Genomic DNA, 16,530 nt, shown 5'->3' with positions numbered 1-16,530 from the left:
CTTCAGATCAATTTCAATAAATAATTTTGGGGGGCTGTGTAGTATGAGGGATCCAGTGTTCTTTGGGGATATTGTCACAGGATGGCATTTGGCCTTTAGATCCTGCTTTAAAGTCACCTAGTCTGTATAAATTAGGTTTACAATATGATGGTCTTAGACTTCAGTCCTTGTTGACATGTCTTTAAGGTATAGCAAAACACACCTTACTGATCTTTCTGCCAAAGACCCTTATATGTAATGAAAAGATGCCAAAGAACAAAAATACGTTTTACTCCTAAGCAGTTAGCCATGAGATGGGAAGGGTTTTTTTATTATTATTATTTTATTCTTCAAGTTTTTTTATCTTTTAAATCTGGGTCTGGTAGATTCCAGGCCTTGTGAAACAAAGCCTGGAGAAAAAGAGGCTCAGGGGCGACCTTATTGCTCTCTACAGGTACCTTAAAGGAGGCTGTAGCGAGGTGGGGGTTGGTCTGTTCTCCCACGTGCCTGGTGACAGGACGAGGGGGAGTGGGCTAAAGTTGAGCCAGGGGAGTTTTAGGTTGGATGTTAGGAAGAACTTCTTTACTGAAAGGGTTGTTAGGCACTGGAACAGGCTGCCCAGGGAAGTGGTGGAGTCACCATCCCTGGAGGTCTTTAAAAGACGTTTAGATGTAGAGCTTAGGGATATGGTTTAGTGGGGACTGTTAGTGTTAGGTCAGAGGTTGGACTCGATGATCTTGAGGTCTCTTCCAACCTAGAAATTCTGTGACTCTGTGTGATTCTGTGAAATACAAGAGAAGCAGTTATATTACCACTGTTCAGTCAGACCTAAACACAGCTTGATGTGTCTCTTATAGAGAGTACAAGAGGGCTAAAAGAACAGATGGAATAATGATCGTGTGGATATAACACAATAATGCATCCTAAGCACAAGGTCTGATTTGTGTTGTCAGTCGTACCACTGGTTTTCTCTGTACCAGAGAGGATCCAGAGCAATAGGCTTCAGTGAACTTTGTCAGCAGGCAAACCTGTAGCTGGTTATTTGTTCATCTCCTAGGGAACTATTTAAGCTCCAAGAAACACATTCCTGTACAAGGAAGGTTTCAGTTCAAAGATTGTTTTTTAAATCCGTCCACATATATCTGCATATGTCAAGCCTCAGAGAGGACTTCCTATCCAAATGGTCTCCATTAGTTTAGTTCAAAGTGTGAATATGAAGTTGAATATGAATTCTCCAGAACGAAGTTGCTCTGTAATTATTGCAGGTGGGGAGATGAACAGAAAAATGAAATAACTAAATAGAGAAATTAACTGAGCTGATAAAGTCGTTCACTTTATAATGTAACATTGCTGTAACATTGCCAATAGTTGATGGAGAAGCCTTTATCGCGGGTAGAATCTGTGTTAAATCCTGTGGGCTTTGAAAAACTCCCATCAGCTGCATGGAGCACTTGCTCTTTGTCGCCATCGCTAAAACAAAGATTCCGGGATGTACAGAATTTCAGTAATGAAAAGGTTTTTCATTTGCATTTAGATGAACATTGTGTTTGTTTGCTGCTAATACTGCAATTTCAGTTGCAAATATGAAACATAGCCAAAAGGAAAGACAAACCTTATTAATGATGTGTCTTTTAAACATTATAAATAAAAATGGCAATTCAGCATGTACCGTATCTTCACAGACCTGAAAAATGTCTCCTGGACCATTAAATATTATGAATGTAAAGGGCACATTCAATAAAATACTTGATGCAGTCTCTCGGAGACCCCATGCTCAAGGTGGATATTATGCCCAAGGTAGTTATGCACAACATCACGTTGTAATGACAGGTGAAGAGGGTTTGTTCTCATTGTTTCTGGCAGCCAGATTCCAGCAGGGAGATGGTTGGGTATTTGCAGGGAGTATGTCTCAGTGCGTGTTCTCAGAAAGGAAAAAAGGACTATCTGAAAGTCTCTGCAGGAGCATGATTTCCAGTTACTGGATTTTGCTAATGATCTAGAAAAATATATATATATTGCTACATTATTAATAGAGAAAAAGTTTTCAGACTGTTGCAGTTCTGTGTGTTTGCTCCCAGTGAAACATCCAGCTCTCAGAGCTGAATCATGATTCTATGAAAGAAATGGGATGACTCCTTTAACTCACTGACATACTCTCTCTACCGCATATCCATTTGTCACAAGTACAGTCATTATATTAATGTTTACTTAATGTGGGGCTTTTTTAAGCTCCACATTAAAGGATTAATAAGGCTTGTTTAGACTGGTTAGCAAAGCCAGAATTACATTACTCAAGTATTTTACAAAAAATGAGGAAGCAGTCACTGATGTCATGGTTTCCACGGTGTCCCATGGTGGAGAAGCAGATTTGACAAGAACTCTTTGAGTAAGTTAATGCAATGTGAGTATGAAGCTGCCTAAATTAATATAGGGAATGCATAGCTTATGAGCTAGTATCTGATGTTTATTAGAGGTCTTGTCCAGAGATACAGGAGTATGCTGTTCGTTCAAATAAAATTTGGTTTCAAAAACTTGCCAGTGTCGTGGTTACCAGAACACTAGCTATCCCACTGAAATGCTTAAGAAAGCTTTGTATTCTCATTGCAATGTACAATGTAGTACAAGCTTTCAAATAAAACTATTCTCTAAAATATAAACAATGTCTGAAAATAAAATTGTAGTTTTCAAATTTATGTGTGGAATTCCACTATAGAGAGCTTGTCAGTCCTGGGCAGCACTCCTCTAGGTTTTACCAGCAGGATATGTATCTGACTTTCCTACGTTGTGGATCAGTTTGAGGTCTATTTTTTTCTCTTATAGTAATTTAGCTGTGATAAAATCTATTAATTTGGTCTTCAGGACACAGGTGCACAAACATGCTACTGGTGTAGCCTGCAATGAACATGAAATAGCTTACTCTTAGGAACCTGCAGGTGAGTTTGTCTGGAAGCAGTACATCCATGAAGTAGGAACATAATAATACTTAAACAAAATTCACCATGGCTACAGTTTTGGCAGCTAAAATATTATACAAGTGCTGTTTGGAATGAAAGCTTTCAGGTGTTGGCTGCATTAGAACTGCTCTACTCCATGGTATTTTCCTTGTTTACCCAAACATTTATTGAATATAATGCACAGGCAGAAACAAACTGTATGATAACCAGAAAAAGTATGGGGAATATACAGTTAACAATAAGTGTGTAGTGCAGAACCACGAAAAAACAGAAGAAAAGAGCATGTTTAAAAGCAGTGCTAATGCTGAGCATTCACATTTACGATTAAAAACAAGTTTATCTCATTTTTTCTCAGGTGCTTTTTCTTTTAAAATAACCACCTGTTATAGCAAGGAATAGGGCAAGGGCTGAGGTTAAATAATGACTAGAAGCAGGAAGGGCATTAAGGATATGTGTATCAGAGAGGTGAAAAAAGGACAGCAGAAGTTCTGGGAAAAAAAAAAAAAAAGTGTGAGGGGGTGGCAGGCATGATCTGACTGTTTTCAGCATAGTCGTATATAGTTAGAGAAAGCTTTTGTCATATGTTATGCCCTAGACCTGCAGTTCACTGTATGTGGCCCTCAGATCTCTTATGGCAAACTATCTGGATTTCAGTTAGGAGCCTGAAATTGCATGTTGGTTCTTCAGTAATTTTGAGGATTGACGCTAGTCTAAAGGGTTGTGGGACTATTATTTTGTGCAGTGATTACTGGGAGACTGAAGAGTGATTTCTAAGGCTTTGACGGGGAGTGTTTCTTGTGTGTGTGTGTGTATTGTGTGTGCTTGTTGTTGTTTGGGGTTTTGGTGCTTTTTTCTTTTTGTTTGTTTGTTTTGTGACTGGAGGGGAAAGAATAAGTTTAGGAAATCCACTCTGTCAAAACAGAAAGAAACCTTCTGGAAGAAAGCAAGAAACCTACTGAGTTTTGTGGGGTTTTGTCTCTTATTTTCAGTCTAGTGTTTCATCTTCACATGCATGAAGAAGGTACCTATAATGGCAAATGATACTTTTTAAGCAAAATTTGGATCTGGCGTCCAGTTCTTATCATCACTAGTTCTGATTACAAGCTCTGTAGGTTTTAGACAAACGTTCTCCTGACACAACTGATTTGTCTGCATTGCTCATTTATTTTCTCACAGGACGCAGTGGTTAAACCACTTTGTTGTTCACATTTTTTACAGTGATGTAGAAATGTTTGCCCTAGGATCTGAGCCATAACCTCATAAGGTGGGAGAGGATTGTATAATAGCACAATGACACGCAGTTTAGGACTGCAGGATGTTGGAGTGGTTCCCCACAGTAAAGTAAATGGTTTGTTTTTAAATCATTACAACAGCCATATGCCAGTACTCTAGAAATTTCCATCCTTGTGAACATTTTTTTTTCTTTCTGGAGAGAAGCAATAGGAGAAAATTCAGTTCATGTATTTCCAGTTATTTTGAAATCTCCCAATTAGAAGTTCTCCCAATTAGAAGTTAGAAGTTCTTAGCATTCAAGTCTAAAGCAGAAACTTTTTATTTCCATGTTTGACATAGAGAGAATTAGAAAATTGTTATGTTATATTAGAAATATGTCTGCAACACTGCTTAGAACTTTAATGGTGGAAAATAACTTGTAGTATACACCAGGAAATAAACTTTTTTTCTTTCATTTCTGAATTTTTGCCTCATTCCAAGGATATATATGTGTCAATTAGTTCCTGTGGAGAAATCACAGTGCTGAATTTGTTGTTTTCTTGCCAAGATATTTGTATCAGACACATGCTCTCTTAGAATAACAGCAGAAACAGTGGAAGCTTAAGTTGGATTAAAGGAGCAACGTAGAAAACTTCCTTCTAGGTGAACTGATTCTGTATGTTTGTCATCGGGGTGCTGGAAACGTTGGTGGCTTAAATATTTAAAGGGCTGTAATGGAGCTAAGCAGCTAAATATTTGTGGAAAGAGGAAGTATTTTGGAAGTGAGCTTTTTCCACTTTTGAAAACTTCAGCCTTGATAACTATAAAATTATTTGAAAATGAAAAGTCCAAGTACTAAGAATTACAGCATAATTTAGATTTTGCATACCGTCTAGTCCAACCACCTGCTCAAAGCATGTCTGATCAGAGCAGACTGCTCAAGACCTTGTCCGGTTGAGTTTTGAGAATCTGCAAGGATGGAGATGCCTGTTCTAGTGCTGGATAATCCTTGTTATGAAAAGGGTTTTCCTGATCTCTAACTAGAACCTTCTGTTTTCTAATTTGTATACAGTCTCTTGTCCTGTCCCCTCCAGGAAGAATGTAGCTTTCCTCCTATCAAAATACTTAAGGAAGCCTCCTCTTTCTCAGGCTAAACCTGTCCAATTCTCTCAGCGTCATGTCATGCTTTCTGCTAAATATTAACAGTAGGATATTCTACTTGAAGTTAAATGTCAGGGGTATGCAACCTCTTAAATTCCACTTCAGAATTTTCTGTGAGCAATGTTGTGCTTCAGATGATTAGATCTGTATATTCTTTCATTCCTATATTGGCACTAAGACAGGTTTTTTTTACGTGCAAAAGCATAAAGCATGCTGCCTCTGTCTGGGAGTAGCTATTTTCTTTTGTCACAAAAGTTAATGTTTTGTACCAGTCTTCTGGTAAACTTCTGCTTCTTAACAGATCCATTCATATACACATTGAAAGTCATGTGGAAAGTTATTATCAAAATGAAAAAATTCCAAAGAAAGGCAAAATCATTTAAAATCATTAGGTCTCCTTGCAGAGAAGAATTTATTAAATATCCAGTCTTAAATGTAATAAAATAATAAATATAGGGAATGTACCTTGACAATAAACTGGTTGTATTAATGTAGAACACTTCAAGTAATGATTTATGAATGATGAGTCAGACTTGGAATTCAAAACTTGTTTGACAAAACAGAGCAAACAATATAAAGATTTTGTGTGATTAAATTGCTTATTGCTTAAGCTCAGTTTGTTATTAGTTTTTGTTAAATTAATCCAAAATAAAATCAAATCCAGATTCAAGCCCTGGACCTTCTTTATAATGATCTGAATACAGTCAATTAGAATCTACGTTCTCTAGCTTTGAGGCTCATTAAAATTATACTTTTCCATGAGAAATTCATTCAGTTATGAAGAGATTGAATCAACAACTGGCATTTTACAGTGAGCTTTGAGCTTTCATTTAAGACATTTAATTTTAGTAAATCTTTGATGATTTTAATATGTCTAGCTATACATAATTTACTATGTATCATATCTAACACAGGTCTGGCTAGCCTTTCTGGCTTTTTGTAATACAGGAATTTTACAAAGCTCAAAGTGGGGCTTCATCTACGTTATAAACTAGGAAATGCCATCTTTCCATTTGAGGTCTGCTCCAGATGTGAGAGCCCAGTGACAGTGGCAGCCAGACAACCTCAGCTGAAGCAGCTGACACGAAGGCAGCAGTTCATATTGCAAGACCCAAGATCCAGCTGTCTTTTGAAATCTACTTGCAGAGTGTTATTTCTGTCTGAATGGTCCTTGTAAGCAATGTGTGTGTGTTTGTAGGTACCTGGGGACCTCCTTTCAGGATAGTTGTATACTAACAGGGCTTCGTGTCGCTAACTTTTTCCTTTGCAGACACAACTATGTAGTGTATTTTCATGTTCATTGAAATTGCTTAACTAGAGTGGTAATGTTAAGGTAGTATTCAATTTATTTTACCTGTGTTTTTTTAAACAATATATTGCCTAGAAATAAGGAGAACAGGAGAACCTTGTACTCAGTCAGTTGTCCTTGTGCAAGGTGAAAGTGCCCCTTGAATTTTCATTTGTGTTTAAACTCATACAAAATGTATCTTCCATATATATAGTAGTCAATAATTCCATATGTATTTTATATTTTGTGATTAATATATATGTATATCTTCTGAATCTTGACATTTCCTGTGAAGTTGAAAAAAAATCTAAGAAAACTAAAGAATCTCATTTCAAATTTTGTTAATTCTTTGCTTGACTACATGCAGTTTGTAATTTTATACATCTTTATTACATCACCTCTTCTTCCCAAAGACTAATTTATTAACTTTCTAACTTCCTCACAGGAAAGCTTTTTTATTGTTCAGATTTTTCTGAGTAATCTCAGGATTTTTGTACTGTCTGGTATATCAACTGAAAATGGTTTTGCATATTTAGATTAAATGTTTTTTTCAGTAAATAGTCAATATTCAACTTTCCTACTATTATCACCTTGTTTACCTTTTTTTTAAGCTGACTTCTTTTGTAAATTACTTAAGTACATCCAACTGATGTTTTAATTTTTTTTTTTTCTCCAAGTTGGTGTTTCAATCTTAATCCCAAGATTCTTTAACAAGTAATTGGTTTTTTTCTACACACATCTGCAGCACCAGTTTTATTAGGTGAAGGTCAGATGAGCCAGTTAATTGCAAAACTAACTTTGCCTCGCAATGAACTAGTTTGAATGTGTTTCCTGTTCGTGTAGAAATAATTACTAATGTTTTGTGTGTATATTTGAATTTTTTTTTTTTTTACACGTATGGATTTTGGATATACAGGATAGCCTAAATAGCTTATGGTCCCTTTAGTCTCTATGACCACGTTAGGCTGAAACTCTTCTGTTTCTTGCATAGACTCAGAACCGTATGAAGCTGATGGCTGACAACTATGAGGATGACCACCTCAAATCCTCATCCCATTCCAACCAAACCAACCACAAGCCCTCCCCAGACCAGGTAAAGTGTCTCTCTTTTTCTCTTGTCAAGTAATTTTACTATGGTGGCTGATTATTTTGAGTTATATGTAATTTTCCCCAACATGCTTGCAGTATCTTGGAACAAAAATAGCATTCCACAGTGCAGTTATAAAGCAGAAACTGATGTTGCTGTTGTGCCGGCTTCCTTGAAAACTCCCAAAATGTGAACAAACAGTTCCTGGTACCAAGCTGTTATTAAGTGGGTGGAGAAGAGGGGGCAGACAATGAAAGAGAAGAAAGAAATGCTACTGTCTTAAAATGCAAGACTGGAGTCCTGTGTAGCATATTCAGATTTTAGTAACCCGGGTTTGCTGCTTGAATGTGTGGAGTGTCCAGGACTGTTTCTTGTCTTCAGTAGCAGGAAATCATGCTCCAGGATCAGCTTTCTGATCTATGCATTGCATATGAGCAGTTCCCTTCATTTCCCATGAGGAAATCCTGGCCTCTGTGCCAAATGAGCACAGACTACTCCCTCACAAACTCAATGGGCCATGAACTGAAGGAAAATCAATTTACCATCTCCAAGGCAGTGAGGAGCCTCTTGTGTCATTTACGAAGCACAGCCGTGTGTTTGATAACTATCAGAAAGATTACCTATCCCTTGGGTAGCACAGAGAATGCCAACGTAATTGCATATCCCATGTTGTAATCTCATCCATTCCAATTTAATTAAAATATTAGCGATCATTAATCACTGCCTTGACAAAATGAAGGAATGTTTGGCACTCCTCTTTACCCTCTGGCTGAGCTAGAAATTGTTGAGAACTGAGGGAAGGCATCTCATTCTAGACCTTTAAGCACCAACCTTGTGAAATACAGAAATTGAGTAAGGTACTCAGTTATGAGGAAAATGGAGGGGTGAAATATATATATATACATATTTTTTTATTATTATTATTATTTTTTTCAAGGTGAAAAAAAACCACAAATAATTAATATTTCTCTTTATGTCTGTATCAGAAAATAGTAAGGGATGCAAAGGAAAGCAGAAAAATTCTCTTTTTCAAAGCAACTTCCTTCTGCATCTTGTTTTAATACCTTCCTCTAAATGATAAAGAAAGAACTACAAATTGAACATCTTTAACTTTCCTGAAATGTTTTTGGAAAATGTTGGGTTTAGCTCCTTCAGGAAAGTGCAATTGTTAAGGCTACAAATTAAATTGCTTTCCTAACTTTGTTTGAGATGAAATATTAGAATATCTGTTGTTTCTGAATTGCAAGTGTGGAGTGAAATGAAGCCATTTCCACGGTGTGACTGTAGTACATGCTTGCAAGTGAAGGCAGTGTAGCATTAACAGATTAAATGAAAAGATTAAATATTTAAGGAAGTTCTTGCAAAGGCCTCAAAGACAGGGCAGCTGGAAGGAGAGGGCAGGAGGAGGGTCCAACTGTACTTTCCCTTTTGCATAGGGGCATTTTAAAGGTTAGCAAAGCCTACAAGAAAGCAAAGCAAGCTGTACCTCAAAGTGTACCTTTGAATATTGCATAAGGAATTAAGACCACACTTTTTACTACTATTTGTACTTACATATGTGCTTTAAATACTAACCAACTCTTTATTTCATTCCCACGCTGCTCTGGGGCTTTTCTCCCAATGTCACCTCTGCACCACTAGGATGAGGAGGAGGGTATTTGGGCATAACCAGTCAGATGCTCTTAGCTCAGCCATTTTGTTCAGAACGGTGAGAATCAACTTCTCTTGCCATTAGAAAAGTTTCCAACAGTCACTCTGCCATCTTGCTGCTGCGTGCATTGTGAAACCGGGGCGTACCCCTTCTCCCTTGCTTGCATAGTCTCTGCATGTGGGTGTTTCTTGTGTGTTTATTTGTCATTTGCGATTTTCTTCTTCTAATAATCATGTCATTGTTTCATGATGTTGTGGGGAAAACTTTCCCGGGCATGTAATTGAGTTTATATGCAAAGCAAACTCTTAGTACATATGAGAGAACAGGAAATGTCTCTCATAATTTATCATTAACTTCATGGAGGAAATGTTTTCAGTAAGATTCTTTTTCAAAGTAGTTTGCACTGTAGCCAAATCTATGTATGCTTTTTCGATTCTGGTTGGTAAAAAATTTGCTCAGAGATAATGTTCCTCCTGCAGATAATGTTCCTCCTAAAGGTTTTAAGCATGTTGAGATCTGCTGCTGAGATTGCTGCCATGCAGGCTGACCTAAATACTCACAAATATTTATCAGCTCAGAACAGATGATTCTTGATACTGACTCAGAATATAAATTGTCTGTAAATTTGAAGGCAAAGAGTAACATCCCCTTAAGCTTCCCCTCTTCCTCCCATATCTTCCATTCTTTCAAAAAAAAATGGGGAAGAAATTGGTAGCTCTTTGTCATTTAAACTGCGTTTTGTTTCCCTATATCTGCCCCCATACTTTTATCTTTTCTGCTGTCAAATTGTCTCTGCAAAAAAAAAACAACACACATTTCCGGAATAGAAGTCAGTGCACAGGACAGAGACATTTTCTAGCAAAGAAGAAAACATGCTTTCCTGTCCAGGAGCCTTGATTCAGAGCTGCAAAGATCAAATATGGATTATAAGGCTACAGTGCATAGAATTAATTTAAGCCTTGTAGTATCAATTTTAAAGCAAAATAAATTTATTTAAGTACTTAAAGTATTCTAAAGGATTGAGAAGTGATGATATTAGTTTAAAAATTATATGGAACTTTTTCATGTATCCTTAAGAAAAAATATTCCACATGAGTTTCTTTGTAGCTTTTCTCAGAATTTGTTTTTTCCATATCAATTATTTGTAAGAAAATTCTTCTGAAAAACTCTGTGGAAATTATTACTTTAAATCAGATTTGTAAAAAATAAAAAGAAAAAAGAAAGAAAGAACAAGTTACTCTCATCTCTTCACACTTGCTCAATTAACTGCAGGGTTATATGTCTGTCTGACTATAGATCAGATATGTCTTTTCAAGTCAACCATCTGAAAATTTAATCCAACTGTGGCATTGTCAAACTTGAATTTCATGCCTTGGGGTTTGAAGTGAGAAAATCTCTTAGTGAAAAAAACTATGCTTCATTAATTTAGACTCATTGTTGATTTTGCATTCTTTTTGAATCACTGCTCTTGTAATGGTTACGTGCTAGTATATGATGCTAAAGGTTTTAGAGAGAATGCTTGTAAAGTTTTGCTGAAGCATGGCAATTAAACAGGAATGATCAGGTAAGAAAACGATGAAAAGAAAGAAGACACTTGCAATCAAGGTAGGGATTATTCTGATTTTCATTCCAGAGCAAAATTGAAGATTATATAACAAACACTGATAGAAAGATCTTTATCTTTTTTTCTCCCATCTACTGATTCATCTATGAATGTACCTGTGCTAAGAGAATGACTTCTTAGTTTACTGAATTAATAGGTGCTCCTCATACCAATTAAATATGGTATATGCTTTTGCTTTGTACTTGAGGCATTTTCCTTAGCTTCCACACTATGACAGCAGAGCAAGGAAAGAGTGTTACAGAATATCCTAGTGAAAATAATGAGGCAGCCAGCATCCTCACCTAACAGGCATCCCATCTGAGAAACACGTCAGTCTCAAGTCTGTCTTGCATACATCAACAGAGAAAAGCATAAAGCCGATTGATGCCTCCCAAGCCTGTTATTCCTAACAAAGTACATGTTTTTATCATGATATTCCACGTACATTCAAAGAAAAAACTTCTCCTTCCCTTTGTAAAGAGAAGATTTTAAGCCATGAAGTACTTAAATCTGCATGTGTTAAATGGAATGTGTATGTTACAATGACTTTCAAATGGTGCCTAATACTGTAAGACTTGGAGATAATTTTATTTTTGCAAGATTCCTTTAGGTCTGAAGATGCAATCTTCTCTGGTCAATGCTGAAGATAATGGAATCCACCAAAATATGTACAGTAACACACTACATTATTTATATATATATATATATATATATATATGTGTGTGTATATATATATATATTACAAAAGGCCTTTTCCCTTCTAAATTCTGGAATTGACTGAAAATGTTAATGCTAAAAATGACAGCACTATCAGATACAGCTCCACTGAAATGCAGTATTACTTCTAAACATATGTGCCCTACCTGTAGTTTCATAGAATGGTAATTTACAGTTCAGTGTAAATACCAGCCTTTTTCTGTAGGACCGATTCTCTCATTTCCTTTCTGTCTGAATTTCTCATGACTCCTTTTATTCCCCAGATGGAGCTCTATGCTTCTCTATATCCAAGCATATTCGAATGTGCTTTCTCATGAGGGTACCCCTTTGTCTTTCTCAAATACTAAAATGGTCTGGCCAATGGCTTAATCAGTTATTACTTTTATCAAAATTAAAAGGGATTTAAACTTTACGATATCAAATACATATTAACGATATGTATGTATGCATGTGTATATTCCTGTAAACATGTGCCGTGCATATGCTATATTTGGGAAAGAAGCAGCAGAGCTTCTATACATAAATTTCTCAAGCTGCTCTACTCATCTAGCTTTCTTGCTAAGTACAGCCATGCTATCTACTATGTGAGAAAGTGTGAGCATGGTTCAGAAATCTGCTTGTGTTAACTCTGCACATCAAAAAGGAGAACTGATTTTGTTGGATGGCTGTTGTGGGTATAGGATAACATAAAAGCTGTCAGAAGAGTGAAAGGCAATCAGAATGAAGGACACGTGGAAAAGCAAGGATAAGTTAAAAGTGCTAAGAGTAAGAATACAGAAAGAGCAAAAGTGAAACTCTGAGAACTGAGACATTTATTCCAGTTTATAATTTATACATACTATGTCTGTGTTTTTGAGCGTGCATGCCGTTATATAGCATTCCTCTTCCCATATTCCATGGCTCTGGCTTGCAGTAGAAGTTGGAACCTAAGAGATGCCATCACCATACAATTTTGGAACTCATTCTGTGTAAGCGTTTTCTAATAATGATTGCCAAAAAAATCTGAAGTCACGGATATGCCTGCTAAGGAGCAAAACATTTGGCTTTGCTGTGCTTGAATTCCAGGAACAAAATCTGAAAATTAATTTCATGCTTATTAAAGTAACAGCGTAATAGCCAAAGAGCTAGCATTAAACTAGAGCACATAAAATTTTCTTTTTCAAGATGATGAAAATATTAGAACATTACTATTACTGTAAGAGAAAAAGAAAAAGAAAAAAAACTTTGCAAGACAAAAGACCTCTTTTTGTGACATTTTTCTAATACTTGAGTTTCACAAATTTTAACACAGAAACAATAAGTACTGTGAGTCGACTCCTGAAGACATTAGCATAATTTAACACATCTTTTTAAGATTTCAGAGTTAATGTCTGTGGTGGAAAGAGGCGGGTGACAGAACAGGAAAATATTTAAATTGTTTTTGAGAACTAAAAACCAGTCAACTCAAGTAAATTTTATAGATTTCTTTTCAAAAAGTGTAAATTATAATGGTGACATCAACAGATTACGTATGTATTGCATAGCAAAGGCTATATTTTTAATTTTGTAATTGGCTTTGCTTAAGGTTTCCCTGTAGACAAGAGTCATCCAAACTTAAGAACTGGGAAAAAAAAAAAAAGTCATCAATATGTTTAATGGGCTCCTCAGTAGAAGAGGGACATGGAACTACTGGAGCAAGTCCAGAGGAGGGCTACTAAGATGGTTAGAGGACTGGAGCACCTGTTGTACAAGGACAGGCTGAGAGAACTGGGCCTGTTCAGCCTGGAAAAGAGAAGACTGAGGGGAGACCTCACCAATGTGTATAAATATCTGAGGGGAATGTGTCAAGAGGATGGAGCCAGTCTCTTCGGTTGTGCCCAGCAACAGGACGAGAGGCAACGGGCACAAACTGAAGTACAGGAGGTTCCAGCTGAATATGAGAGGGCAATTCTTTACTGTGAGAGTGACAGCTCTGGAACAGGTTGCCCAGAGAGGTTGTGGAGTCTCCTTCTGTGGAGATACTCAAAACCAATCTGGATGCCATCCTGCGCAATGTGCTCTAGGTGATCCTGCTCAGCAGGGGGTTTGGACTAGATGATCTTCAGAGGTCCCTTCCAACCTTGGCCATTCTGCCATTCTGTGAAACGAATTGTTTGCTTTTTTTTAAGGTATAGTTTCTCATCATTAGATTATAATATTCTAAAGGACATCTCTTGTGAATAAATTGTTTCCAAAAACAGTATTATACTAAATAGACATTTGTGACTATTCAAGGGTAATGTAGCTTGAATGACCTTTCTGTGTTCCTTCTGTTAGGATAAAGGTATTAAAAAGTCTTGAAGTAAAAACAATGGAAAGAGTTATGCTCCCAGAGAAGTTGATACAAGCAGATGAAGACAAAAAAAACAATTGAATGCTCAAGCTTGTAAGCCATGTTTCTGGTGTCTGCAGACCAATTTTCTCTCACCCTCAGGAATGCCCCAAATGAACATTTATGACTTCCTTTTTCTTTCTTTTGAGGGGGGTATTTATTTATTTCCATCTGACAGCTGAAAGGAAATGCATAAGCATGGGCACCTAGTCAGTCAGCACACCTAGGTATTCAAACAGATTTAGAGGATGATGGCAGAAGTAGGAGACAGATGACAGTAGTCTGAAGAGCTGTGGCTAGTATGATGGTAGAGTAAGAGGGACAGAAGTAATGATATTGAGGGAGATTGGATAGGACATCTCAGGACTTAAAGCAACCCTTACCACAGTTGCTAACCCCCATGAACTTATTGAGAACACTGCAGAAGAAAAAGTGCCTGTACTTTGAGAAGCTTGAGAGGAATACTCATTTTTTTCATGCACTCTGGTGCTTGAATAAATATACTGATTTTCTTCAGCAAAGGATATATCTTATTCATGATGAGATCCATTGTCAGATGATTACATGGACATTCATTCACTGCATAAATGTGATCTTTCTCTCAACATGAGGCACGTTTCATGCTTGCAGCATGTAGAGGGCTGCTCATCCTACTGTCACAATTCTTTTAGGTTCTCAGTCTTGTCACTTACTACACTGTGACCTAATAAGCTTCTCTGCAGATGCTTTTTAAATAAATTTATTTTCAGTATAGTCTTTTTAATTCTTAGATCAAAAAAATCAAGCTTTCATGCCTGACTCATATTACAACATACTTCACTGGACACGGTACTAGACCACGATTCAGAAGATAAATTCTTTCCTGGCATTGTCTCCTACCACTCGCTTCTTTTCTTTCTCTCTGTCTCAAATTCTGTAATCGTAAAATGAGCTGAAGTTTTTGTGAAGTGTAAGTTCTGCTTGGGAAAAGTGCTACATAAGTGCTAGGTAATATTATTACACAATGTCCTAAAACTGTTGTTACAGTGGTATAGTGGTGATTCTGATACCTCATTTTGAATTTGTTCCCAAAATTGTGTTAGATTTGTGTTCAACTTGATTTATTAATAATTTTATTTTTCTTTCCAAGATCCTATTCCTTCACAAAAAATGTATAATAACCCATTAACCCATGTGTTAAATATTTGAAGGAGCTCCGATTATAGCATACTGAACAAAGCTCTTTAGACAGCTCTCTCCCTTTTCATTGTCATCTTTTGTTTTCCAAAGGGTTATTTCTTCCTCCATAAAAATCTACAAATTAATTGTGTGGTGTATCTGTATTATATCTGTTATAGTTCTTTCATATGTGTAAAATCACTGTGAAAGAATGTGCCTTGCCTTAGAGACATTCACTGTGCAAAATTTGAAGGCGGCTACATGAAATAATCTTACTTTATTTAAACATTATCGCTTGGCCTGACTGAGAGATAAGATGCCAGATTTGTTTTGTCATACTGTAACAGTCAGGACTCCTCACTCCCACTTTCCAGATGGGCTAAACTTGTAGCAGTAAGAACCCTGGTGCGATGCACTCCAATAAGATGATGTAACTAATTAATCCTTACAAGGGTAGCACTTTGAATACAGTTGTCCTGGTTAATCACAGGACCTGCCTTCCATCCCTGCTTTTCTGGAGTCCTGTTTATGTGGGCGTCATTGTTAATTATGAAACTGAAAGACTTCTCTGCCATGAAGCTCAGGCAAGGAGGGTAACAAGGAGGGTGCATAAACTGACAGCTGTTCACTCAAGAAGTACAGTTCAAAATCAAAATGTTTGGTTTACCTATCAAACAGTTATCTATTCTTTTCAAGACTTTTCAAGCATTTTGACTGTAATGACTGAATAATGAAAAGCCTTTTGCAGTGACTTTCTCATTTCAGTGTAAGTAACGATCCCATCTCCAATTTAAGTGACCAATTTAAGAGATAGTGATATCAACCTTAGTATTTTGTTATATGATTAATGTTCTGTCATCCCAGTTTGGAAACCATTCCTTTCCACCTTCTCTCTTATTCTGTTCCTGTACTGGCATGCAATCTTTTAGCCAGTAAATAGAGTATTGTTAGACTGGGATGGGCCAGCCTGAGAAGAATGCTATCCTTAAAAAGGCATTAAGTTCTGCTCCCAGTCCTTTCCCTGGGAACAGTTCTTTTGTTAGCTTGGTTTTTTAACTATACTATTTTGCTATCTTAATAACTATTTTATATTGGAAGAATATATTCTCTGTCCAAGAATGTTTTATCTACCAGCACAAAAGAATTGATCTTGATACACTGTTAGTCTTCTTTCTGATCCCAGAAAGATAAGACTAAGATTTCCAGATGGAATTTTGTAATCTGCAGTTCTGGGATGAATTAAGCACTCACAACAGAGGTGTAACTGGATTGTATCACTGTCTTCCTATTATTCTTACAGATCAAAGTAGAACACAAATAGATACTTATATTCTAAAACATTCAAAACAGATGGCTGGTTTCTTTTTGTA

General features: G+C 36.6%; 1 protein-coding gene across 14 annotated transcripts in view; it reads left to right on the top strand.

Moving 5' to 3' along the window:
• ERC1 (ELKS/RAB6-interacting/CAST family member 1) overlaps window positions 1–16,530 on the top strand; it is a 302,166-nt gene that overhangs the window by 258,849 nt on the left and 26,787 nt on the right. For 10 of the 14 annotated variants that reach the window (XM_068661239.1, XM_068661266.1, XM_068661249.1 and 7 more), the window contains one exon: window positions 7,586–7,687. In XM_068661239.1, coding sequence (XP_068517340.1) covers window positions 7,586–7,687 — 102 coding nt within the window. Of the gene's footprint in view, window positions 1–7,585; window positions 7,688–9,322; window positions 9,390–16,530 lie in introns of all 14 variants that reach the window. The other 4 variants (XM_068661304.1, XM_068661291.1, XM_068661296.1 and 1 more) reach the window with 1 other exon arrangement.

This window comes from Anas acuta, chromosome 1 (assembly GCF_963932015.1).
Source record: "Anas acuta chromosome 1, bAnaAcu1.1, whole genome shotgun sequence".
Lineage (NCBI taxonomy): Eukaryota > Metazoa > Chordata > Aves > Anseriformes > Anatidae > Anas > Anas acuta.
Note: the sequence above shows the minus strand (reverse complement) of the source record. Positions and strands in the feature narration are given on the sequence as shown.